Source organism: Apodemus sylvaticus, chromosome 8 (assembly GCF_947179515.1).
Source record: "Apodemus sylvaticus chromosome 8, mApoSyl1.1, whole genome shotgun sequence".
NCBI classification, from domain to species: Eukaryota; Metazoa; Chordata; class Mammalia; order Rodentia; family Muridae; genus Apodemus; species Apodemus sylvaticus.
The window spans coordinates 3,456,289-3,482,063 of NC_067479.1; the positions used below are offsets into that span (position 1 = coordinate 3,456,289).

Below are 25,775 nucleotides of genomic sequence, written 5' to 3' on the forward strand. Positions count from 1 at the left end.
CTGCACAGCTGTCCACACTGCAGACCCATCCACACTGTAGAGCCATCCATCCACACTGCAGAGCCATCCATCCACACTGCAGAGCTGTCCACACTGCAGAGCCATCCACACTGCAGGGCCATCCACACTGCAGAGCCATCCACACTATAGATCCATCCATCCACACTGCAGAGCCATCCATCCACACTGCAGACCCATCCACACTGCAGAGCCATCTATACTTCAGATCCATCCATCCACACTGCAGAGCCATCCATCCACACTGCAGAGCTGTCCACACTGCAGAGCCATCCACACTGCAGGGCCATCCACACTGCAGAGCCATCCACACTGTAGATCCATCCATCCACACTGCAGAGCCATCCACACTGCAGAGCCATCCACACTGCAGACCCATCCACACTGCAGAGCCATCTATACTTCAGATCCATCCATCCACACTGCAGAGCCATCCATCCACACTGCAGAGCCATCCACACTGTAGATCCATCCATCCACACTGCAGAGCCATCCACACTGCAGAGCCATCCACACTGCAGAGCTATCCATCCACACTGCAGAGCCATCCATCCACACTGCAGAGCCATCCATCCACACTGCAGAGCCATCCACACTGCAGAGCCATCCACACTGCAGAGCCATCCATCCACACTGCAGAGCCATCCATCCACACTGCAGAGCCATCCACACTGCAGAGCCATCCACACTGTAGATCCATCCATCCACACTGCAGAGCCATCCATCCACACTGCAGAGCCATCCATCCACACTGCAGAGCCATCCATCCACACTGCGGAGCCATCCATCCATCCACACTGCGGAGCTATCCATCCACACTGCAGAGCCATCCATCCACACTGCAGAGTTATCCACACTGCAGAGCCATCCACACTGCAGAGTTATCCATCCACACTGCAGAGCCATCCACACTGCAGAGCCATCCATCCACACTGCAGAGCCATCCACACTGCAGAGCTATCCATCCACACTGCAGAGCCATCCACACTGCAGAGCCATCCATCCACACTGCAGAGCCATCCACACTGCAGAGCTATCCATCCACACTGCAGAGCCATCCACACTGCAGAGCCATCCATCCACACTGCAGAGCCATCCACACTGCAGAGCCATCCATCCACACTGTAGATCCATCCATCCACACTGCAGAGCTGTCCACACTGCAGAGCCATCCACACTGCAGAGCCATCCACACTGCAGAGCCATCCATCCACACTGCAGAGCCATCCACACTGCAGAGCTATCCATCCACACTGCAGAGCCATCCACACTGCAGAGCCATCCATCCACACTGCAGAGCCATCCACACTGCAGAGTTATCCACACTGCAGAGCCATCCATCCACACTGCAGAGCCATCCACACTGCAGAGCCATCCATCCACACTGCAGAGCTGTCCACACTGCAGAGCCGTCCACACTACAGAGCCATTCATCCACACTGCAGAGTTATCCACACTACAGAGCCATCCACACTGCAGAGCCATCCACACTGCAGACAGCAGGGCAACTAAAGTGTATGTAAGGAAGAAGGAGGAGGGCTTTCATGCTTCTTGGGCTTTTTGACCTGAGCTCCCTGGAGAAATTACGGAGACAGAAAGTAAACGAGAGGAGGAGCTCTGAGAGAATAGTGTGAGGTCTGCATTAGTAAGGCATGTAATATTCAGGAGGCACTTGGACACTTTGCTTTAGCCATGAACCTGAGATCCATCAACACTGCATATTGATCTTATCCAGATTACAGTACAGCTGTGATGGGGGACGTGATGCAGAAGGATTAAAAAGTTCAAAGTTGGAGCTAGAGAGAAGGCTCATCAGTCAAGAGTACAGAGGCACTGAGTTCAGTTCCCAGAACCCTGTCAGATGAGGATCTGATGCCCTCTTCTGGCGTCCATGTGCATCTGCACTCATTTACGCATACCCACACGTATACAAACATAATTAAAAGGCTTTTTGGGTTTGCTTGTTTGTTTGTTTGGGTGTTTTGTTTATTGGTGCTTGTTTTTTGTTTTGTTTTTTGGTTGGTTGGTTGGTTTTGTTGTTGTTATTGTTGGGTTTTGGGTTTTTGTTTATTATTTTTGGTTTTGGTTTTCAATTTTTCAAGGCAGGGTTTCTCTGTGTAGCTCCTGGCTGTCCTGGAACTCACTCTGTAGACCAGACTGGCCTCGAACTAGGGATTCACTTGCTTCTGCCTCCCTAGTGCTTGGATTAAAAGTGTGCACCACCACTACTGGCTAATTAAAAATTTTTTAAATTAAGTTCAATTTTCTGATTGGCTACATGCGAAGTTTGAAGCTAGCCTGGGCCCCATGAGACCCTGTCTCTAAAATGAGACACATGTATAGGGTAAGGTGTGGTGGTGTGTGCTTTTACCAGCGCCTGGGAGACAGAGGCAGACAACTCTCTATGAGTTCCAGGCCAGACATAGCCACAGAAAGACCCCGCCTCAACAAAGTAAAATAATAAAGTAAGCAGTGTCATCATTTGCTCATTGTTCTTCCAGCTCTGAAGAGCCTGAGGCAGGAGGACTGCCTGAAGCTCACCCAGGCAGCTTGGGATCAGAATGAAGTCTCCTCTTTGAATGATGTATTCTAGATTGTATTCCGTAGCTGTAAGATTTCTATTCCTAAACTGCTGTTTTTCATTTGAACAAGTGAATATGATATTTTAAGATTAAGTTTGCGGGGGCTAGAGAGATGGTTCAGTGGTTAAGAGCACTGACTGCTCTTCCAAAGGTCCTGAGTTCAAATCCCAGCAACCACATGGTGGCTCACAACCATCCGTAATGAGATCTGAAGCCCTCTTCTGGGGTGTCTGAAGACAGCTACAGTATACTTACATATATTAAATACATAATTTTTTAAAAAAAAGATTAAGTTTGCAGGGTGGAGAGATGGCTCAGTGGTTAAAAACACTTGGTGCTCTTGCAGAGGACCCAGGTCCAAGTCCTTAGCACCTACATGGTGCTCACAACTGTCTCTAACTCCAGTTCCAGGGCATCCGACAGCCCCTTCTGACCTCCATGGGAACCAGGCATGCACATGGTGCAGAGACATGGTTGCAGACAAAACATTCATATTCATAAAATAAACATTTAAAGGAAAACATGATTTTAAAAAATTAACTTTTCTGGGAACGGTGGCTCACATTTGTAACTCCAGCTCTGAAGAGCCTGAGACAGGAAGACTGCCTGGAGCTCACCCAGGCAGCTTGGGATCAGAAGGAAACTTTGTTTCAAAAACATTGAGAAAAAAGAGTCCTGGCTCTGATCTCCAGAACCGAATAAACCAGGAGAAGCGTCACACACCCAAAATCCCAGGACACAGAATGTGGAAGCGGATCAGAAGTTCAAGGGCATCCTTGGCTGCATTGTGAATTTGAGGCCAGCCTGGGCTACGTGTTTCACAAGACAAAACAACATTGATCGTACAGGTTCTCTGTACTGTTTTGTTTTCATGGGTTCAGAAGTTCCCATGACAACGGCTCCTTTTTCCATGCTGGCACTGGACATAGGAACTGAAATAGGATGCTGGACATTTGTTGTGTCAGACTATGGCCTTTCACAGAAGTGGCCATCGTGTCTAGGACAGAGTCTTCCTCATAAAAAACAAAATTAGAATGCATTTTTGTTTCCATTGCTTGCAACTTTCAGATCTCAGTCCTGTCTATCCAAAGGGATGTTCTTTCAAGTTTACCAGAGGGATTTCACACGTGTTTGTTACATAAAGTAACTATGTCAACTGAGAGATAGTTCTTTCTCAAAGTGAGTATTAACATTTACCCTTTGCCATCCATCCCCCACCCCAATACAATTAGCTATATGTCTCTTAATTTAAAGTAGTTATGGCTGGAATCAGCAGTGATTCCCCTGCTCCCAGGACCATGTGCTGAACAGCTGGTCCTCAGCTGGTAGTGGCTGTTTTGGGAGGGGCCTGGCTGCTGTAGGGAGGACCTGAGGATGGGCCTTTGAAGGTTGTAGCTGGGCTCTGCTCTCAGCCATATTCTCCCTGACGGAACCTGCCTGTCGTGTCTCCCCCACAATAACAGACTGAATTCCCTCTGAAATCATGAGCCAAAACAAAACTTTTCTCCTTGAGCTGTGTCTCTCAGGTGTTCTCACTGTGATGAGAAAGCATTCAATGTAGGTACTGTTTAATAATTAGGGTTAGGGGATGGAGAATTGACTTAGTGGTTAAGAGCACTGGCTGCCCTTCCAAAGGACTCTGGTTCAGTTCCCAGCATCCATATGACATCTCAAAACTGTCTGCAGCTCCAGTTCCAGGGGATTTGATACTCTCACTTGCAGGCAAAACACCGATGCACATAAAATGAAAAAATAAGAGTAAAGGTTAAGAGAGACAGAGACTTCCCAGGAGATGCTGTTGCCCTGGTTATACCTTATTATCCAGGCCTGGTTCCCATGGCTCATACCCGGCAGCTCACAACCTCCTGAAACTCTGAAACCCTCTTCTGGCTTCTATAGGTACCCACACAGTTGTGACAGTCTCCGACTCTGTCTCTCTGTCTCTGTCTCTCTCCTCTCTTTTACAGACATACACACACATATACACATACACTAATAAAAAATTTTAAACGTAAAAGCTTAAATCAACTTTAAAAAGCTTAAGTCATGCCTCTAATCTCAACACTTGGGAAACTAAGACATAAGGATTGCCAAGAGCTGCTAAGATAAATTTGGGTTGGGGCTGGAGAGATGGCTCTGCAGTTAAGAGCACCGACTGCTTTCCTGAAGGTCCTGAGTTCAAATCCTAGCAACCACATGGTGGCTCACAACCACTCATAACAAGATCTGACTCCCTCTCCTGGAGTGTCTGAAGACAGCTACAGTGTACTTACATGTAATAAATAAATAAATCTTTTCTTTAAAGATAAGTTTGGGTTATGTAATGAATTCCAGGACAGCCTGGGCTATGGTGTGAGATCCTGTCTCAAAGTGTGTTAGGGCATAGTTTAGTGGTAGATCCCTAGGTTTTGTTCTTAGCACACAAGCGTGCACACACACACACACAGACACACACACACACAGAGACACGCACACAGCTATCAAATATGTTTGGTTTTGAAAGAAATATAGCAAAAATGGAAGACAAACAAGGGACGACAGTATTGTGGGCCACTACCAGAAGAGGAAGAGCTACATGATGCACTTTAGTCTAAGAAAAATGGGAGTCTGCCATTTCTCTTTCTTATGGGAGTGATAGTTTATGGTTTGGAAGAGCTACTGGAAGAGCCAAGAACAAGCCAATGACCAGGCGGAGGTTTCAGGGTTTGGAAGAGAAGCACCATCCTTACTGTGCACCCAGTCACCTCTGTTTTCTTAGCTGTGGGCTCTGATTCAGTGGGTTTGGAGTTTGTCTGGAAATACTACGTGGGCAACCAGCTCCCCACTTCCCCCAGGGAATGGACGTTCCTAGTCGTGCGGCGTGAAAACAGCCAGGGTTCAGAGAAGCAGAGCAGACAGATAAAATGGACAAGTTTCAGGGTTAGAGAACTGACTCGACCGGAAACAGGGAAGGGAGGCCCGAGGATGGGTCCTGGCGTTTGGAGCAGGTACACTGATTAGACGAGGTCAGGGACACAAGAGGAGCAGTGTCATATTATGGTAGTCCAAAAGGGACCTTAAAACACGCCAGCAGAGGTCATGCCTCCAGGAGACAGCAGACTCACCCATGTTAGAGGCTAAAACAAAGAGAAAGGCGGCCAGCGGGTTACCCAGGAGCTATGTCTATGTAGGTCATTAGTGAATGGGACACAATTTCTGTGGTGTGGCCAGGTGTGCACCAAATTGGAGAAGTCTGACAGAGTAAAGCGAATCTAAGATGTCTCTCTGCTGCCGGGCTGAGTATGGTCTGAGGCAGATGAAATCTCACTCTTGAAATGCCTTTTAGGAGGCCCCTTGAATCCTTTGAGTCGGGCTTTGTTTGCTTTGTTTTTGAGGGGGATGTTTGTTTCTTTGTATTTTGTTGTTATTGTTGTTTGTGGCCACAACTAGAGAAGCAAAGGCACAGTCTTGATGATTCCTGCTCCTTCCTCACCCCACATCAGCTTACCGAACTTCATAGCTTCTGGATATGGAAGATCACTGTCCAGCTAGCCAATGGGGGAGATCCAGCCACCTGCCAGCCAATGGGGGAGGCCCAGCCACCTGCCAGCCAATGGGCCTGCCAGGAGGTTGCCTGTCAGCCAATGGGGGAGATCCAGCCACCTGCCAGCCAATGGGGGAGGCCCAGCCACCTGCCAGCCAATGAGGGAGATCCAGCCACCTGCCAGCCAATGGGGGAGATCCAGCCACCTGCCAGCCAGTGGGGGAGATCCAGCCACCTGCCAGCCAATGGGGGAGGCCCAGCTGTGAGGAGCAACACTGTAACTCTGAGCAGTGAATCCCAAGCACTGTCAACGACAAGAACTGTGGCAGGTAGGGTATAAAACCAAGCAGAAGCCTCTAATACACGTTAATGCTAATTACTAATACTAATGTACACAATAATTTTAAACTGCTTCATAGGATTTATATTCTCAAAGTATGTCAACAATTTTAATCAAACGTTTATTAACTGGATATTTCAACTTTTTAAACTGTTTCTGTTTTTTTCTTATAACAGTAATTTGACCTCATTTTCACATATACATTCTTAAATTGTTATTATTCCCTAAGCATAATGTTATAAATTAAAAATGTTATACCCAAGTACCAATACTTTAGGTTTTTTGTTTTGTTTTGTTTTGTTTTTTGTCCTATTACTGAAGGTCCTTCTAGGAAATTTCATCCATTACATTTCCACTGGTGGGCTATAAATGCAGATTTTCAAATACAGGCATTTTCTAAATAATAGAATTTTAATTTTCAAACTTGAGCATGTCTAACTACATAAATAAATAAGCATTTACTAAATGATTCTTTTGCTGCCTCATGCTAGACGAATCTCGAATCACAAGGACACAAACTACGGTCTGCATGTTTCTTCCCGGATGTGTGCGTAGTCTTGGGGACCAGACCCAGGGTCTCGTGGCTAGGCACTCTACCACTGAGCTTCCTCCCTGGTCCCTCACAGATACTTTCCTATAGGGAAGGACTATAGTTTTTGCTTGTCTGAGACTGACTTTGAACTCCTGATTTTCCACATCCACCTCCCACATAATGGGATTACAGGTGTGTGCCACCACCCCGGCTGTGACAAAGGTCCACAGGTCATATTCCCAGAATCCTCTGGGTTGAGGTTTGTGTACTGTTCCTGTCAGTCGTGTATTTTGGACATGTCTTTATCTTTAACATCATATGTTTTATGGACTTGCTTACTTATAGACTGTTATTATGGACTTATATCAAGGATAGCACCTTGACCTTTCTGGGGCCACTTAGCTCAGCTGTAGATATATAGTTTCTGTTTGTGCCCTTTGTGAGCTTCCGTGAGTCCACCTAGTTCAGACCATTTACCCAACTTAAGATGTATATACAACCCAGGGTAAGTCACTTCGATCATTTGTCAACACACAAGGTCCCCCAGGGCCATGGAATAAAGTTTTATTTGCTCCTTTGCGAATGTATTGCCTGTGGCTGCTTTGCTGACACAACAGTGGGGCTGAAGCCCAGAATATTTACTATCTGTGCCTTTAATGGGGAAGTATGTTGGCTATGATCTAAGGCTGGCTAGCCTTGTAGTTCTGAAAGATGACCCTGGATTTCCCAGGTATCAGATTGAGCAGCTGCCCTTAGCCCTCACTTCCCTGCTTCAGAGGGCACAGGACTTTTGTCTGCTGACTACATCTTTATTTAGTCTTGCCTTACCTCTTGCCCTGCCACACCTCTTGCCCCAAGAAATCACTCAGGCCTGTCTGTCTCAGTTACTGTTCTGTTGCTATGATGAAACACCAAGGCCAACTTTTAAAGGGACCATTTAATTAAGGACTTGCTTACAGTTGCAGATCATCATGGCGTGGAGCATGGTGGCTGGTAGGCAGGCAGGCAGGCAGCAGGCAGCAAGAGGCAGCAGGCAGCAGGCAGCAGGCAGCAGGCAGGCAGGCAGGCAGGCAGGCAGGCAGCAGGCAGGCAGACAGGCAGGCAGGCAGGCAGGCAGGTATCAGGCAGGCAGGCAGGCAGGCAGGCAGCAGGCAGCAGGCAGCAAGAGGCAGCAGGCAGCAGGCAGCAGGCAGGCAGGTAGCAGGCAGCAGGCAGCTGGCAGGCAGGCAGGCAGGTAGCAGGCAGCAGGCAGCAGGCAAGCAGCAAGCAGGCAGCAAGCAGGCAGGCAGGCAGGCAGCAGGCAGGCAGGTAGCAGGCAGCAGGCAGGCAGCAGGCAAGCAGCAAGCAGGCAGCAAGCAGGCAGCAGGCAGGCAGCAGGCAGGCAGGCATGGTGCTGTAGCTGTAGATGTAAGAGCTTACATCTGATGCACAAGCACATGGCAGAAAGAAAGCAAGACTGGTCTGGAATGATATACCTCTTCCAACAAGGCCACACCTCCTGATCCTTCCTAAAGAGTTCCACTTACTGAGGGCCATGCATTCAAATATATGACCCTATGGGGGCCATTCTTAGACCACCCCACCTTCCCATGCCCTATCACAGTTCTTTCTGGGCTTTCATCTTTTCTATTTTTTTTCCTTTTGTATTGCTAAGAATCAAACCCAGGCAAGTGCTTACCACTAAGGCCCAGTCTGGCTTCAAACTCAAATCTCTTCCTTCCGCATTCCAAGGGCTGAGGACTATAGCTGTATACCACCGTGCCTGGCTCTCTGAGACTTTTGGTCAATTGTAAATGATGGCTCTCTTTAGGTCAAGGCTCTTAGCTTTCTCTGCTGCTCAGAGTCCAGGGCTGACCCACACATCCTGCTCTCATGTGTAAGGAGCCCAAGAAGCAAACTAAAAAGAGGCCAAAGAACCTTTAGTGAGAGACCCAGAGTCTGGATACTTGTTGAGCCTTTAGATCTAGTTATCAGAAGCCAGCTTTACATCTTGCAGCTTTAATTATATTTTTTCTATTTACGTGGCTATAGAGATGGATTAGCATTGATGGCACTTGCTGTTCTTTCAGAGGACCAGAGTTCTGTTCTCAGCTTTTTGTTTGTTTGTTGTTTTTGTTTTTTGAGACAAGGTCTTTCTCTGTAGTCCTGGATATCCCAGAACTTGCTCTGTAGACCATGCTGGCCTCAAACTCAGATATCTGCCTGCCTCTGCCTCCCAAATGCTAGGATTAAAGACTAGTTCTCAGCATTCTTATTGGCAGTTCACAACTGCCTGTTAACTCCAGCTTCAGGAGATCCAAGATCCAACACCCTCTTCTGGTCTTCTTGGGCACCACCCCACACAGCACATGAGCACACAAACACAATGAAAATAAATCTTTAGGGGCTGGAGAGATGGCTCAGCGGTTAAGAGCACTGACTGCTCCTTCAAAACTGCTCTTCCTAAAGGTCCTGAGTTCAAATCACAGCAACCATATGGTGGCTCACAACCATCTGTAATAAGACCTGACATGCTCTTGTGGGGTGTATCAAGATAGCTACAGTGTACTTACATATAATAAATAAATCTTTTTAAAAAATTAAAACAAATCTTTAAATTTGTTTATTTAGAGACAGAGTCTTTCATAGCCCAGGCTGGCCTCAAATTCCCTGTGTAGCTATGCATGGCCTTGAATTCTTAATCCCCCTGTATCTATTTCTCTCATTCCACAATTACAGATATATACACACCACAGTTGGTTTAGGTTATTTTTTAAATCAAACTCAGGGTCTCTTGCATGCTAGACCATCGCTCTACCAATTAAGCTATATTGCCAACCCAGCCTCTTACAATTTTAATCCTAATATTTGACTGTGGCAGACTTAAAAACATTGGCTGTCAGCCAGGGGTAGGGCTATGTTTTAGTTAAGCCCAGCACTTGGGAGGCAGAGGATTGTGGGTTCATTGACATTATGAGCTACACAGAGCCTCTACTTCAAAGTCACAAGAGCAGCTCTGTAGATCAGAAATAACCTGCCCAGCATGTGCAGGAACCGGGGTGTGACCCCCAGCCTCACAAACAAAACACACAAGAAGAATCTGCTTCTTATTTTCTTTCAGTTATATAAGACAATAACTTATTCTTCCTACTTAAGATGGTTTTGGATATGTTCCCATCATCTAAAATTAGCAGTTTAGAGACATACAAGACTTGGATCAGGGGCAGGAGAGATGGTTCAGTGGTTAAGAGCACTGACTGCTGTTTCGGAGGTCCTGAGTTCAATTCCCAGTAGCCACATGGTGGCTAACAACCATCTGTAATGGGATCTGATGCCCTCTTCTGGTGTGTCTGAAGACAGAGACAGTGTACTCACATATATAAAATAAATAAATAAATCTTTTTTAAAAAAATGTGCACCACTATGCTTCGTGCATTAGAGCGAGAGAGACAGAGACAGAGAGACAGAGAGAGACTTGGATCAGGATCAGAAGGTGACTGGAAGACTGCACTGGGCCTGTGCTATGTGAAAAGCAGCAAGAACAAACCCCTACAACTGGGAAACTGGTGTTCCTTTATGGGCTTGAGGCTGGCTGGCTTGCCTTAGGAGATGGACCACTTGTAGACTTTAGATTCTGTAGGTTCAAAAGATGGGCTTTTCTCACAATGTTTCCACACACACACACACAAAATAGCACAGCCTTTGTAAGGCTTGCAGATACAAACAGACAAGGATACTCCCTGCCAGATGAGGGTGCTCCCTGCCAGATGAGGGTGCTCCCTGCCAGATGAGGGTGCTCCCTGCCAGACTCCAGATACAATTGACCAGGAGCTCCACAACCTTAGGTGTTGTCCTGTTGCCTGGGACTGTGGACATGGGATGCTACTTCCTGGTATGCCATAGCCTGATACTCAGGACACTCTTAGTCTAAAAGAAAGTCAGGTCAAGTGTGCTGACCTCTTTTGTGGCCTTGAGTACTTTGCAGAAAGAGACAAGCAAGCCTCAGCCAAGTTGGTCACCAGCAAGCTATGCAGTCTTGGATGACAGCCATGTGGTATTGCCCTAGAGGACCTTCAGGCTGTTCCAACCATCCCAAGTCAGAGGTGTGTTTCATGCCAAAGGCATAATTATGTTACAGTGGGTGACTGTGAGCCAGAAAGGCAGGTGAACACCCGGAAGTAAACCTGGGTCCAGATGTAATGCGTGTAGCCTCATGTGGTTCTGCTCTTAAAACAGTGTTTGGCTTACTGCTCTGCCATGGCTGTCTTGAGATTGCTCTTTTGAGCCAGGGTGTTATTAAGCACTGGGATTACAGGTGTGAGTCATCACACTGAGCTTTGAAATTGTTTTATTGTAAGCATGTGGTCATGTGGTATATACAGGCTTGTAGGACATAAGTCAACATTGAATGTCTTCCTCACTTACCATTCTGTACCTTAATTAATCAGTGAACTGTGACAGGGCCTCTCACTGACCCTGGACCTCACCATTCCGTTGTGCTGGCTGGGCAGTGAGCTGTAGGCATCTGCCCATCTCTGCCTCCCCGGTACCAGGATGTGATGGTTTGTCTATGCTCGTCCCGGGGAGTGGCACTATTAGAAGGTGTGCCCTTGTTGGAGGAAGTGTGTCACTGTGGGGATGGGCTTAGAGATCTTCCTCCTAGATGCCTGAGGATGCCAGTCTGTTCATGGCTTTCTTTGGATAAAGATGTAGAGCCCTCAGCTCCTCCTGCACCACGCCTGCCTGGATGCTGCCATGCTTCTGCCTTGATGACAATGCACTGAACCTCTGAACCTGTAAGCCAGCCCTAATTAAATGTTGCCATTTTTAAGACTTGTCTTGGTCAGGGTGTCTGTTCACAGCAGTAAAACCCTAACTAACTAAGACGCAGGAATACAGACATTTGGTTTAGATGGATACTGAGTATCTGAACTCAGGTCCTCATGCTAGGACATCAAGCAAATTTCTCCTCAACTACTTGGCATTTTGTTTTTGTTTTGTTGTTATTTTGAGATAGGGTTTCACGCAGCCCCAACTAGTCTCAAACTCACCATGTAGAGGGATCTTGAGTCTCATGCTACTACCTCCCAACTGCTGGAATTGCAGGTCTGAGCTACCACACCATGGTCTGGAGTTGTTAATACATTTTGACAAAGGATGTGCATTTTTCAACTTGCATCCTGCTTGGTGCTCTGGGGAAGCCAGAGAGGCACCTGGCAGTGATCATCTGTCTCACTAAATACTCCGGGCTCCTTCTTCCTACTGCTGTGTGGGGGCCATGATTTTCCCCATGGCCAAAGGACTCATTAGCCCTGCCTATGCATAAAATTTACACTGTGGCATCTTAACCCAGCAGGGCCTTGATGTGTACCCTGTTTTCCAGGGAGTTAGGTCACCAGGGAAGTCATTTGATCATCTAATCCTTAAAACTCATGGTTCCCAGATGCTCGTCCAAAGCTGAGCCTCCACACCATGGTCTGGAGTTGTGGGTACTGCTGAGAATTCAGAAGTATACTTTACGTTTTTAAGAAAACATAGCAAGACTAGACATTTATCAGACATCACACTGACAGGTATTAATATTTGTCTCAACATTAGATAGTACTATGTTATGTTGTTTGCAAAGTCAATGCTATATAATTTTCCACAGTTACTGCGATTTTTAAAAAAATTACAAAACTCAATGTGTGGTGGTGTCCATTATGACTCCAAGGTTGGGAAGTTATACAGTGTCCAGCAGGAATGCATCCTGTTAGTCACTAGTCCCGGAGTGGAATTAAAATATGACTTGGAGGGACTGGAGAGGTGCTCAGTGCTTAACTGCACTGGGGCTCTTCCAGGGGACCTAGCTTCAGTTCCCAGCATCCATATGGCCTCTCTCAATCACCTGTATCTAGTTCCAGGGGATCTGATGCCTTCTTCTGGTCTCCACGGGCATTGTATATATACCATTGTGTGTGTGTATATATATATATAAATTGCTCAGATATACACATAGGCAAAACGCCCATACATATAAAATAAAAACAATAAAGTTGCCGGGCAGTGGTGGTGCATGCCTTTAATCCCAGCACTCGGGAGGCAGATGCAGGTGGATTTCTGAGTTTGAGTCCAGCCTGATCTACAGAGTGAGTTCCAGGACAGCCAGAAAAACCCTGTCTCAAAAACAACAACAACAACAACAAAAACCAAACAAAAAAACAATAAAGTTAAAAATATATTAACGTTACAGTACTTTCTTTTCTCCTGTTCTCTGTGTATATGTGCGTGTATGTATGTAAACCTTCATGTGTAGGTACATATATATGTGTGGCTGTATATATCATGTATGTTATACCTTCATGTGTAGGTACATGTATGAGTATGGCTGTGTGTGGGGGCTAGAGGTCAACCTTGGGAGTTGTTTGTGAGAAGCATCTGCCTTGGCTTTTTAAAATTCACTTATTATTACTGGGGATGTGTGCATGATGTGTGTGGAGGTCAGAGGACAGTCTTGTACCATTGGTTCTGTCCTTCCATAGAGGATCAAACTTGAGTTGCTAAGTCTACACAGCTGTCTCACTCACACTCATCAGTTTTGTGGGGGGGGGGGGGTTGTTTTGTTTTGTTTTGTTTGATTTGGTTTTTTTGAGACAGGGTTTCTCTGTATAGCCCCGGCTGTCCTGGAACTCACTCTGTAGACCAGACTGGCCTCAAACTCAGAAATCTGCCTGCCTCTGCCTCCCAGAGTGCTGGGATTGCAGGTGTGCGCCACCACCGACCAGTGTGTGTGTGTGTGTGTGTGTGTGTGTGTGTTTTGAGGCAGATTGTCTTACTGGGACCAGGCACATCTGTTATGCTAGGCTGGATGTAGTCTGCCAGCAGCTACATGTGAACCGGGTTACCTGTTAAGAGAATTTTGAGGTTACAGGGAAGGGGGAGGCGGAAGAGACATGAGTCAAGGCGGTAAATTCCGGTCAAGACTGATTTTAATATTTTTAAGGCAAGTTATATAGTATTTGGGGGATCGACCACCCCTCCCAGAAGTCAGTCACTTCAAAGGCGGGCCTGTGAATTCTCTTGGCTCCAGGTCTCAGCGGGTCGCCTGCCTTTAGACTGGCGAGTCAGGTGAAAACCGCCTTGGGGGCGGTGTCGGTAGTCGAGGTGAGGAGCCTTATTGTTCACAGGAACAAAGGCCGGAGGTAGCCATCGGAAGAGTTTGGGAGCTGCCAGCCAGCTTGGTTGTGGGGGGAGGAGACAGCTGGATATTCACCAATCTTACTTGAAATCTACCTGGTGGGCTGGAGAGATGGTTCATCAGTTAAGAGCACTGACTGCTCTTCCAGAGGTCCTGAGTTCAATTCCCAGCACCCACATGGTGGCTCACAACCATCTGTAATGGGATCTGATGCCCTCTTCTGGTGTGTCTGAAGACAGTGACAGTGTACTCATATACATGAAATAAATAAGTTAATCGAAAGAAAGAAAGAAAGAAAGAAAGAAAGAAAGAAAGAAAGAAAGAAAGAAAGAAAGAAAGAAAGAAAGAAATTTGCCTGGGATGACAGGTGCATTCTACAGTGCCTGGCATTTTATTTGAGCCTTGGGGCTTGAACTTGGGTCTTGGGGCTTGTGCAGCAAGCACTTCGAGAACTAAGCCATCCCATGTGCATTATTAAGGCACACCTGTGTGTAAGCTATTTACACATGTGGCTTCCTCCTCCTCTTCCTTTTGTTTTTCTGGTTTTATTTGTTTGTAACCCTGGCTGTCCTGGAACAGGCTGGCCTCAGACTCAGAGATCTGCCTCCCTCGTGCTGGGATTAAAGGTGTGCGCTGCCTGTAATACCTGGCTTCCTAACCGGGTTGTTAGGGATGTCTTTGGGCCAAGACATGCTATGAAAAGTCAAGGTGTTGTAAGGAGGCTCTGTATGAGAAATCTGAGACCTCTGTACTAAAATACCCTTCCCAACAAGAGGTGAGCAAGAAAGGCTCTGTGAGTCCCTCCCAGGTGGCTGTGGAGGCTACGGAAAACAGGCAGGGCATCTCTCAGGGCACAGAGCCAGTGCAGCCCTGAGACTGGCACAGCTGCCCCGACTTTACTTTCCAGGAAGGCATTGGATACACGGGGGCTGATGGTGACACCTGCTTTTTGCCCTGCTCCCTTTCACAAAAGGTCTTTCTTTCCTTCCTTCCTTCCTTCCTTCCTTCCTTCCTTCCTTCCTTCCTTCCTTCCTTCCTTCCTTCTTTCTTTCTTTTTTTCTTTCTTTCTTTCTTTTAAAATACATGTTATACATTTTTTCCCCTACAAGAAGAGGGATTCAGTTTTCCTTTGGACTGCAGTGCTGTGAGGACTCACCTAGACTTGAGTAAGAGAGGTTTTTTTTTTGTTGTTGTTGTTGTTTTTTTTTTTTTTTTAATTCCAAGACCCTTGAAGACGGAAGATTTCTGTAGAAGGCACTGATGCTGAGCTTAATTACTTGGAGGGTTGGTATGAGGTGCCTCCATTATTCTGGGGATGAAGGCGTGCATACGCATTACTGTAATGTAGCAGTTTCTTCTGGGTTGGATATGATCCCTACTACCTTAACTTTATTTTTGAATTCATTTATCCAGTTATTTGCAAAGGTATGCTCCTGTGTGTGGAGATCAGAGCACAACTTGCTGGAATCTGACCTCTTTTTCTACCCTGGCACTGAACTCAAGTTGGCAGGTTCTGAGGCATGCTCCCTTACCCACCTCACAGGCTGCAGACCGCTGCCATCTTTGCTTCAGAGCAGCTGTGTCTCTGCTAGATTGCTAGCATGTGGCTCTCAAGAGCCCTGGCCTACTGGCATTTCTTTATGCAGGGATTATAGAGGCTCGCTGAGCTCCCACCATGTGCCCACCATGCTCCCAGAGGTCCTCAGTCAGGAGGCTGTGTAAGAGGCAAACACTGGACTGGGAAATCTAACGTGTGGCCAGCCTAGGAGGCTTCTTGGTGGTACAGCTGCCTTAGAATCACTCATGTTCCTGTAAGAAAGCCCAATACACTTATTGATTTACCAAGCTGAATCCCTTCATGGTGGTCTACCTGTGTGCTATTTGAGGAGAATAGACATTTCTTTACATCCCTCCAGGGAAAACATGAGTTGTGTGTGTGAATAAAAGCAGATTGCATGAGCAGACATGTGTGGACATCTGTGTGTGTCCTGTGTTCACACATGTGCTGTGAAGCCCTGGTAGACCGTATCATGCTGAGTCTTCATCGGCTGCAGAGTGGCCCGCCCACATTGCAGAATCCCAGGCCAGCACTCTGACCTTGACTATGCTTTCTTGCCCCCTGGTCATAAGAACACACACCCACAAACTTAGGTTTTTCTAGTGAGATTTTATGCATGGACCTTGGTAAGTTTAGGAGAGCTGATGAAGGCTTAGAAGAGGAGTATGAAAAACTCAGCAAGCCTGGAAGGGTTCCTGGTCCTCCCAATGATGAGTCAGAGTGAATTTTAGAATTTGAAAGCGCTGAATCAGCAATTAAAGCCGCTGTGGCTCTGAATGGGAGCTATTTCGGAAGATGGGTGATCAGAGCATGTCTCTACGGCTCGGTTAAACTCAGGGTCTTGGATCTGTCACAGCAATGTGATTTCAGGGGTAGCATCACCCCAGCGATCCTTACACAACCTGCACTCTAAGCATGGTTAGATGGTTGGCTTCCATAGGTATTTGACAGTGAGATTCTGGGTGACTTTGAAGGTGATATGTTGATGATTCCTTTTTGATTTTTCTGGTTTCTTTTTTTTTGTTTTTGTATAGTATACCAATACTTGAGATGGGGTGGGGCAGGAAGGTAGGTCTTTGGATAAAATGTTTGCAGCACAAGAATTGTGGCTGGCCATGGTGGTGCATACCTTTAAGCCCAGCACTCAGGAGGCAGACCTAGTGAGTTCAAGGTCAGCCTGGTCCATATATTGAGCTCTAAGTCTATATTGGCAGCCAAGTCTACAAAGTAAGACTGTCTGAACAAACTAAACCAAACAGACACCCCTCTTAAATTAATAAAAAGCACTAGAGTTCAGATCCCCGGAACGTATGTAAAAGTCAGGCAGGTGCAGTGGATGTATATAATCCCAGAATTCCAGAGGCAGAGGAAAGGATCCCTGGAGCAAACTGATGAGCTAAACTCATTGGAGTCAGTGAATTCCAGGGTTAGCGGACCCTGCTTTGAGAAATACAGTGAAGACCATTCCCAAAAGATGCCCAGTGTCAACATTGATGGAAAAATGTGCCTAGTGTGGGCATGTACAACACACACACACACACACACACACACAAACCCCAAAACAAAATAGGCCCCCGAACCAGCCATAAAATAATAACAAACGAGGCTGTTGGTAACATTTCTGCTTGGATCCATAACACTGCTGCTTCTGTTTATTCAGGTCTGATTATTCAAGTTTGGCTTTCCACTAGTTAGGTGAAAGTCCTCTCTTGCACTTGCTGAGGTCTGAGGTAACTTTCTCTTACTGGTTACCTCAATAGTGCCACGAATCTTTAGGAAAACAAACAAAAAAGAGCTGGAGAGGCAAGGTATGTACGAGATACCCGCCTTTTTTTTTTTTTTTTTTTTTTTTTTTTTTTTTTTTGCAGAAGTAAACCCTGAGGGCAGGGTCATTTCTGCAGTGGTTCCTTGCTCGCCCGAAGTCATTTGTATTCTGGGACTTGAGTCTGTAACTCTTCTGCATACTCTTCCGCATACTTTACTTTGTGTTGCCACATGGTGTTCTTCAGGCCCATAATTCTGTGGGTCTGCTTGAAGTAAAAATTAAAATCATTCTCCACCATTTATCTTTCTTGTCAGGAATCGGGCCAAGAGCTTTTTAGCAGTGGCAGTGTGTCCCTGTAGGATAGATGACATCACTCTTTGGGGGATGATTTCATTTGTGTCCTTTCTGGATCTATTGGAGAGCAAACCCAGCCTCGGGAGGGAGGGAAACCCACACACATTGCACTCGATGAGTCTTTGTGTACTGAAGCCTTAAGGAGTTGATTGGCAGGGTCAAGTGGCCACTGTTCAGAGTCTGACAAGCCTTGTTAATTGGCTCTTTGCAGAGGAAAGTCTCACAGGAGAATTTTTCTAGTGAGCCTGCCCTAGCAGGTGCTTCTGAACAGCCGGCAGATTCTTAGTAAAACCAAAGTCTTCCCCTGGCTGGCTGGGGTCTTGAGACCCTGTTCTCCTGAGACAGTACATTTCTAAAATGTAGCCACACATAAGAGACAGAGAGGGTGCTGAAGGGAAGAATCTCATTTGAACAAGTTTGCCAGAATCCAGCGCTTGCAGGGCCCCTGTTCTGTTAACCTCTTCCCTGGTAGATCGGGCCGGGCATCCCAAGTGATTTCTTTGTAGTACTTACTCACCAGACAAACTTCCTGAGGTTCCAGGACTGAGGGGTAGCGCCTTCCTTTCCCTATACCCTAGGAAGGATGAAGCAATCCTTCTTCACAGACCCATGAAATGAAAGTGTGGAAGCAGGCCCACAGCCTCAAAGAGAGGAGGCTGGCTCATACCACCAGCCAAGATGGGAGGAACCCTGGAAGAGGACTGGTAAGAAACCCCAAGAGCCTGTGCCAAGTTTTATCCTTCCTATCCTTCCCTTGCAGTTCAGAATTTAAGTCCTAACCCTCGCTACCCAGAAAACTTCCCAGAAATGTGGCTGGATTTGGAGATGGGGGGGTCTTTATAGAAAGGAGGTAAGATGAGGGTGTTAGGATAGTCTTAATCTGCTCTGATTGGTAAGGGAGAGCAGGACAAACATTCAGACGAGGGTGGGGGACGGGACAGTGGCCAGCTGCAAGCGTCAGAAGCAGCAGTCTCTGCCAATACCTCGACCTGCGGCTTCCAGCGCCACTTCTGCAGTGTGGTGCTGTTCCATGGAGGCGGCCCTGGTAGACTGAGGTGGGTGTGATGAAAGGTGACCCTAGTGATGTCAGAGCCTCCATGGCCACCGTTTGATGCTTCACACCATTCTTCCAAGTAGCTGGTGTAGCATCCTTGTCTGCCACCTGACAATGACATTTGCTTCTTTGTACAGATGCTGGTAATTTGGGGCCAGCCTGCTAGGCATGTGTAGAGATTTTATCAAGTAGCTGTTAGTTAAGTTACCAATCTACTCACATTTTTTTCTCCTTAAAGTTCACCGTGAAAGTTCCTGTCTTTAATCTGTGCATTTAAATAGCTAATACCCTGGTGTCTAGTTGTTCTTTATAAATTGGTGTTTAGGGATGTTTGTCTTTTTGACTCAGGAAGACAAGGGCGGGATTGAGTACTCAATTCCTGATTTCTGCTGTACTTCTCAAGTTTGGCAGAGTTTAGGGGTGACTGATAAACTGGGGGCTCCTCATGTGGAAGAGGCTCTGTATAGGAATATAGACACGTCTTTTGTGGCCCAGATTATATGTCAAGAGCACAATTCATTGCTCAACTCATGTCTTTAAGTAAACAAAAAGGCAAAGAAGGGGACAGAAATAATTTGATGTATTAGTGTCTCCATGGAGACTGGAAATAAGTATAATCTTTATGGAGCCCCTCACAATCTCTCCTTTTGGAATTAGGAGAATATACAATCTGTCAAAATTATCTATTGGAGGTGCAGAAAAAAAAATAACAGGAGGCAGAGAGATCCTTTTCCCACTCGCTGCAAAGGCAGCTATCATAACCCTGCATTTTGTATTGTATATTTCCAACGTTAGGAGCAGGGGAGACTGGTCTATAGGAGGGCGTTAGGGAAGCACACAGGGTCCAGTGTTTGCATGCCCAAGCCTGGACTGTAGGCTAGACTGTAGCTGTCATTCAAAACAGGTGTGAATGTGTGAATGAATGAATGAATGAGTTCTTGTATGCAATTAGCCATTGACAGGATATGATTCTGCACTTAGGTCCTGTCAACCATCTCTGCTCTGGGAAAACAAGGGAAGGAGGGATCGACTGGCCTAGGAATATTGGGTAATACCAATCAAGGATGCAGCCAAACCAGTAACTCCTGTGTGACTTCCTCTCTTTCCACAAACATGGTATTCAACATGGTCTCAGAAGCAGAGTTCAGCCAGTGAGGGGACAAGAAGGGTACTAGGAAGGAGAGAACAGGCTACTGAAAGCCAGTCACAGTGTCCAGGTAAGTGAGTTCCCACTGTAAGCCACAAGTTCTTATCATCATCTGTTTTGGGGTACAAAAGGAGATGCTGTGTTAGAGTACAAAAGGAGATGCTGATTGGCTTTGTAAATTATGTCATATTACACTTCAGTCTCTGTAGTTTCTCTACTGAAAATTAGCTCAGCCGGGTGGTGGTGGTGGTGGTGGTGGTGGTGGTGGTGGTGGTGCATGCCTTTAATCCCAGCACTTGGGAGGCAGAGGCAGGCAGATTTCTGAGTTCCACGACAGCCTGGTCTACAGAGTGAGTTCAAGGACAGCTAGGGCTATACAGGGAAACCCTGTCTCGGGGAAAAAAAAAAAAACCAAAAAAGAAAGAAAGAAAGAAAGAAAGAAAGAAAGAAAGAATTAGCTCAGCAAAGTCAGTTACAAGTTTTCTGTAGTTTATTAGTCGAAGAACAGTTCTCCAACACTTTTGATAGTCTGCTTTCTCTTCATCCTCAGTCATGCTATTATTGGTTTGACTGTGTGACCCTTAGCACACATTTTAGCATGGTGTCTTCATAGATGGAGGTTAGCAGTGACTGAAGAAACCATCTTTAAGTCCAAGAATAACAATCACTGCTAAATCCTGGTATATAGCTTGACTTTTTTCTGTGCATAGGCATAGATGTATAATTCCAGTAGCTTGAGATCAGACTACCCTTTTTATTTTTATTTACCTATTTATTATTTTTGGTCTCACCTAGCCCAGACTGGTATGTAACTCAATATGTAGGAGAAACTGGCCTTGAACTCTTGATTTTCCTGTTTCTACTCCCCCAGCATTAGAACTTAAGATTACATATTGTTTTGTACCCTGTATTTTCCTGATACTATGTAATAAAACCATCTTTCCTACATTACTGCTTTAGTTACATCTCTGTTGCTGTGACAAATCATCGGGACTGAAGCAACTTTTGTAACAAAGTATCTATCTGGGGGAATTGCTCCAGAGGGCCTAGAGTCAGCGGTGGCTGCCGGGGCAGTGTGGCAGGCCTGGCAGCAGCATAGAAGTTGGTGGCTCAGGCCTTGAATCATAAGCACCAAGCACAGAGAAGAGCACAGGGCAAGACACCAGGCTTTGAAACACCAAAGCCCACCATCACCTCCACCAGTGATTCTTCCTCCAGCAAGGCTGGGCTGCTTATACCTGCCCAAACAGCACCCACTCACTGGGGAGGAGTGTTCAGAAACTTGAGCCTATGAGGAATATTATCATTAAGGCCATCACAATTACTAACTACAATATCTTATCTTTTTTGTGGGGGAAGGTCATGTTTATTACAAAGTGTCTCCCTGTATAGCTCTGGTTGTCCTGGAACTATGTAGAACAAGCTGGCCTTGAACTCATAGAGATCTGCCTGCCTCTGCCTCCCAAATGCCGGGGTTAAAGGCATGTGCTACTACACCTGGTGAAACACATCATAAAGTACTAAGAAAGTACTCCTTATGTAATCAGCCATTTCCAAGGCTGAAAGTCGCTGCCTCTTAGTAGAGACTCGTGTATTTCTGGTCATTCTTTCATGTTATTCTAGGTAGAATTTGAGGTTGAATAATATAGGCCTATTTAAGATTCATGCACTTGATTATTCTTTTTTCTTTTTAGGTTTCTTCTGTTTAAGGAACACATAAACTGTTGGGTATTTGGGTTCATACTTTTTAAAAAAGATTTATTTATTATAACTAAGTACAGTGTAGCTGTCTTCAGACACACCAAAAGAGGGCGTCAGATCTCTTTACGGATGGTTGTGAGCCACCATGTGGTTGCTGGGATTTGAACTCTGGACCTTCAGAAGAGCAGTCGGTGCTGAGACATCTCTCCAGCCCTGGGTTCATACTTTTAATGTTTCAATTTACCCTTGTGAAGTGGCAATGCACCTCAGTCAGGTGACCAGTTGTAATCTTGCATGCCTTCTAAAGCTTCCAGGAGGGAGCTTAGACTAGGTTTCCAAAGGGTATCGGGTATCGGGCTTACTTTAACTTCTGATGCAGGACGCAGAGGGAGCCTGTGTTCTTGGAACACAGGGACACCTCAGAGAATAATCTCTTCCCTACCTCAGTCGAGGATTTATGCGTCTTCTATTTCTGAACTCTTGGGGGACACATTTTGTATGCTTAACTTTGCACAGCCGTGGGGCAAAATGGGCATTCACGACTGAGGCCTCAGGGTCCCTATAGCGTGAGACACAGCGATTCTGACTCTTAGACCACTTCCTATTTGCCACTTGTAAATAAAGTACTTCCTGGAGGCGCAAGGCTTCTCTCCATCCTTCCTTGTTTGCTGCAGAAGCAGCAGCTTAGGAGGAGGGCAGAGCTGGTGCCCAGAGTGGGCCTGCGGCCTTAGGAGCAGTGAAGCGAGGGGAGGGCTGGGTAAGAGTCGAGACGCGATTTCCTTCTATTGTCTTCCCTTCCTCCGTCACCCCTCCGCACCCCACTTTCCCCTTCTTGTGTGCAGCGCAGAGATGGCAGGGGCCCAGCCCTTCCTCTGTCCAGCTAAGTTTCCACACCCCGCGGCCCAGGCGAGGCTGAGTTCAGTATCCAAGGCACTGCACACAAACCGCCCTCTCTACCCTTGGGGTTTCCTTCTTGATCTGGCTGGAAACTTCGTACAGACAGCGAGGACGCTCCGGCCGGGGCTTTTGGAACGGGGCCCCAGGCTAGGCCCCTTTGGGGACATCCCGAGTGCAGACTCTGGCCTCTGGAGAGCCAGGGCGGGTGGAGAGGGACGGGTAGGAGTGGGCGGTGCTCTTCGTTCCCGGAGGCTCAGCTCTCCTTCGTGCGCTAGGCCCATCCCGCGGTTCCGAAGGACCCCGGCGCACGGAGCCCCGAGAGCACCCGCCTGCCCACGGAGCCCCTGGGATCCCGCCCGCGCGCCCGCAGGGAGGCGCGACTGCGGCCTAGGGCACCCAGCGGCTCCTCCCCTCCCCCTCCCCCTCCCGGAAGCGCGGGGCGGGGTCCCCGGCCGGGGCGCGGGGGCGGGCGCGGGGGCCGGGCCGGGGCGGGGCGCGGCGGGCTGTGCGCGCCCACTCGGCTTCAGGCAGCCAGCGCTCGCGGGCCCAGGCCGCCCGGCTCGACTAGAGCACCGCGGCAGCGCAGCGGCGGGATCCCAGGAGAAGCAGCCGCAGTCGCGAGACATCCTCCCCCGCGCCCCCCGTTGCCCGCCCCAGGCTCAGTGTATGGGGCCGCGGCTCGCCAACCTTCGTTGAGACCGTCCCCGGGGTGCGGTGGCCTCGGGCTCCAGAGCCCGCCCCGCCACCCGAGGGCTGCGCGCGGCCCCGGGCCTGCTCGCCGCGCGGCTCCGCGCGTCCCGGGCCAGGAAGTGGCGGCGCCGAACGCCATGGCCCACTCTCCGGTGCAGTCGGGCCTGCCGGGCATGCAGGTAGGCTGGGGTGGCCCGGTCGGGCTACGGCCGGGGCGGAAGCGGGCAACTTGGCGGTGTCAACACGCCCCCCCTCCCCCCAACGCGCCGGGCCCGTTTCTCCCGGATCTTCGCCGACTCGAGCGGCGGGGAGGGGGGTGGATCTCGGTGTATGCACGTGGAGGGGCCGTGGTGTCTGCGGCCTGGGGCCGAAGTGGGGTGCAGGCGCTTTGCGCTCCCCAACTCCGACGCGCAGGCCGAGTGCCCATCGGGGCAGGAGTCTGAACTAGTGTCCTTGGAGGCCCCGCTTTGATGCCTGGGCCCTGTGTGGGCCTGGGACGGGGATAGCGGAACTCCGGGGTCGGTTCTCAGTCCCCAAAAGTCCCTTCCCAGACCCCCCCCCCCCAGCGGGTGACCCCAGCGCAGCGAGGAGCGCGCCCCGACTGGTCCCAGTACGGGCGGGCCGCAGGGCGGGGTGCAGGAAGGTGTAACCTCGAGTCGGAGCCTGTAGTTCTGGTGCGGAAAGTGCGAGGTTGCAAACTGGGGAGGCGGAACCCACACCTCCACGAGCGCCCTGGCGTGCGGAGACCAGGTTCACCCCTCCGGTGCCAGGACTCCGCTGCTGGACTTTCACTTTGAGACCCGTTGGCATCCAGAAGAGCCGAGTGCCAGCGGGCTTCTCCGTGCACACTTTGTATCTTTTTAGCCTGCCAGTGACTTTTTCTTTGGAGTGGAAGGGGGCGGTGAGGGGACCGAGTTGAATTTCAAGTTTATATGGATGCACGAACTTGTTTTTTTTTTTTTTTTTTTTTTTTTTTGGCCATTGAGGATGGTTTTCTGTACTTTGAAAAACAATTACTTGTCTGTTCTTACTTGTAAAGTTTGTGAGCGTATAAATACAGACATAATGATTGAGATTAAGACCACAAGACCAAAGTTTTGCTTTACCAAGCGAGTGAACGGAAGAGTTTTGCTTAAAAAAAACCAAACCAAACCCCACAGAATATCCAAGATTATCAGTTTATAGATGCAGCAGGCGCCTTCTCTTTGGCCCCAGGGTTGAGCTGCACGGGCCTTGCCTCTTAAGACTGTCTCTCTTGAAAATGTTTCCCATCCCTCTTTTTCTTCCTTTTGCATACCATGAGAAGGAAAATGGGCTTCTTTGTTCCGGTTTGAACTCTGGAAAAATAGGAATTCAAAGCTATCACTTTAGTGGCCACTAGAACTTGGGTCATTTTTATTTTTAAGGAATAATAAAGTTGGAATTGAGAAGTGTCACTGGAAAGGTGCTCTAGAACTATTCTTGAGTCTCACCTTTCATGCCTTGTAAAACCTGATGCTCCTGGCCACTATTGAAAGTCACCCGCGGCCTCCAGCAACTCTTGCCTTGGTTTGACCCCAAAGACAAGACATCAGGGTCAAGTGGGTGACAGTTTCTTACCTGTACAGCAAGAAGGGCCTCTTGGCACATTAAAAGCACGTTTCTTCATGCTTGCTTTATTCTGGCTGCTATCCTTTGTAAAAGAAAGTGTTTGAAAAGTTACTTAATGTGGCAGTGTAGGGGGTCAGAACCAGGTGGTTCCCAGTTGGCATCTGCTCTCTTACTTTGTTTGTTTTAAAGAATGGGCCAAAAAACCCCACTTCATTTTTTGAGAAAAGGAAAAATTAAATAATTTTCCCTAAAAAGTGTATTTCATACATGTTCTTGAAAGGAAGCGGTTTTAATTTTGCTTTTCGGTGTGAAGATGATAACTTTTTTTCCAGTCTTACTATTTTTTTAGTCTGTTCTGGTTCGGCAGAGGTGGAAAAGTGGCTTCCCACAGTCGGACCTGCCCCTGTGTACGGCTTCACACCACACGCCCCTGTGTACGGCTTCACACCACACGGATTTTTGGTGTATTATTGGAGACTGTTCCTTCCCTTCCCTTCCCTCCAGAAAAGAAAAACCAGCACATTTATTTTCAACTTGGAGTCAAGAGCAGCAGCCTCCCTAGGAGCTGTTTTGATGATTACATGAAAGGCACACCCGGCCTTGCGTCTTGCCTAGGATAAAACTGGAGAGAAAGAGGTATCTCCTTTTGCTGCTGTTCTTCTGAACTCCCCTGTTCTTACGATTTCTGGCTAGGGTTTAGGAGGAACTGGGTTAAATTTGTTGGCTAGTGGGGGTGTGGTAGTGGCTGTCTTTAATCCCAACCCTCAGGAGGTGGAGGCAGATGATCTCTATCAGTTCAAGGCCAGCCTGGATTTCTTTAGAGAGTTCAAGGCCAGCCAAAGTTAAAACTGAGACCCTCTCTCCTCAG

The 25,775-nt window shown here is 47.6% G+C and overlaps 1 protein-coding gene across 1 annotated transcript in view; it reads left to right on the top strand.

Moving 5' to 3' along the window:
• The first annotated feature begins 23,080 nt into the window (after positions 1-23,080).
• Positions 23,081-25,775, top strand: part of Stk24 (serine/threonine kinase 24) — a 98,897-nt gene continuing 96,202 nt past the window's right edge. Inside the window, exon 1 of the mRNA XM_052190619.1 lies at positions 23,081-23,496. Coding sequence (XP_052046579.1) covers positions 23,455-23,496 — 42 coding nt within the window. The 5' untranslated portion in view covers positions 23,081-23,454. The remainder of the gene's footprint in view (positions 23,497-25,775) is intronic.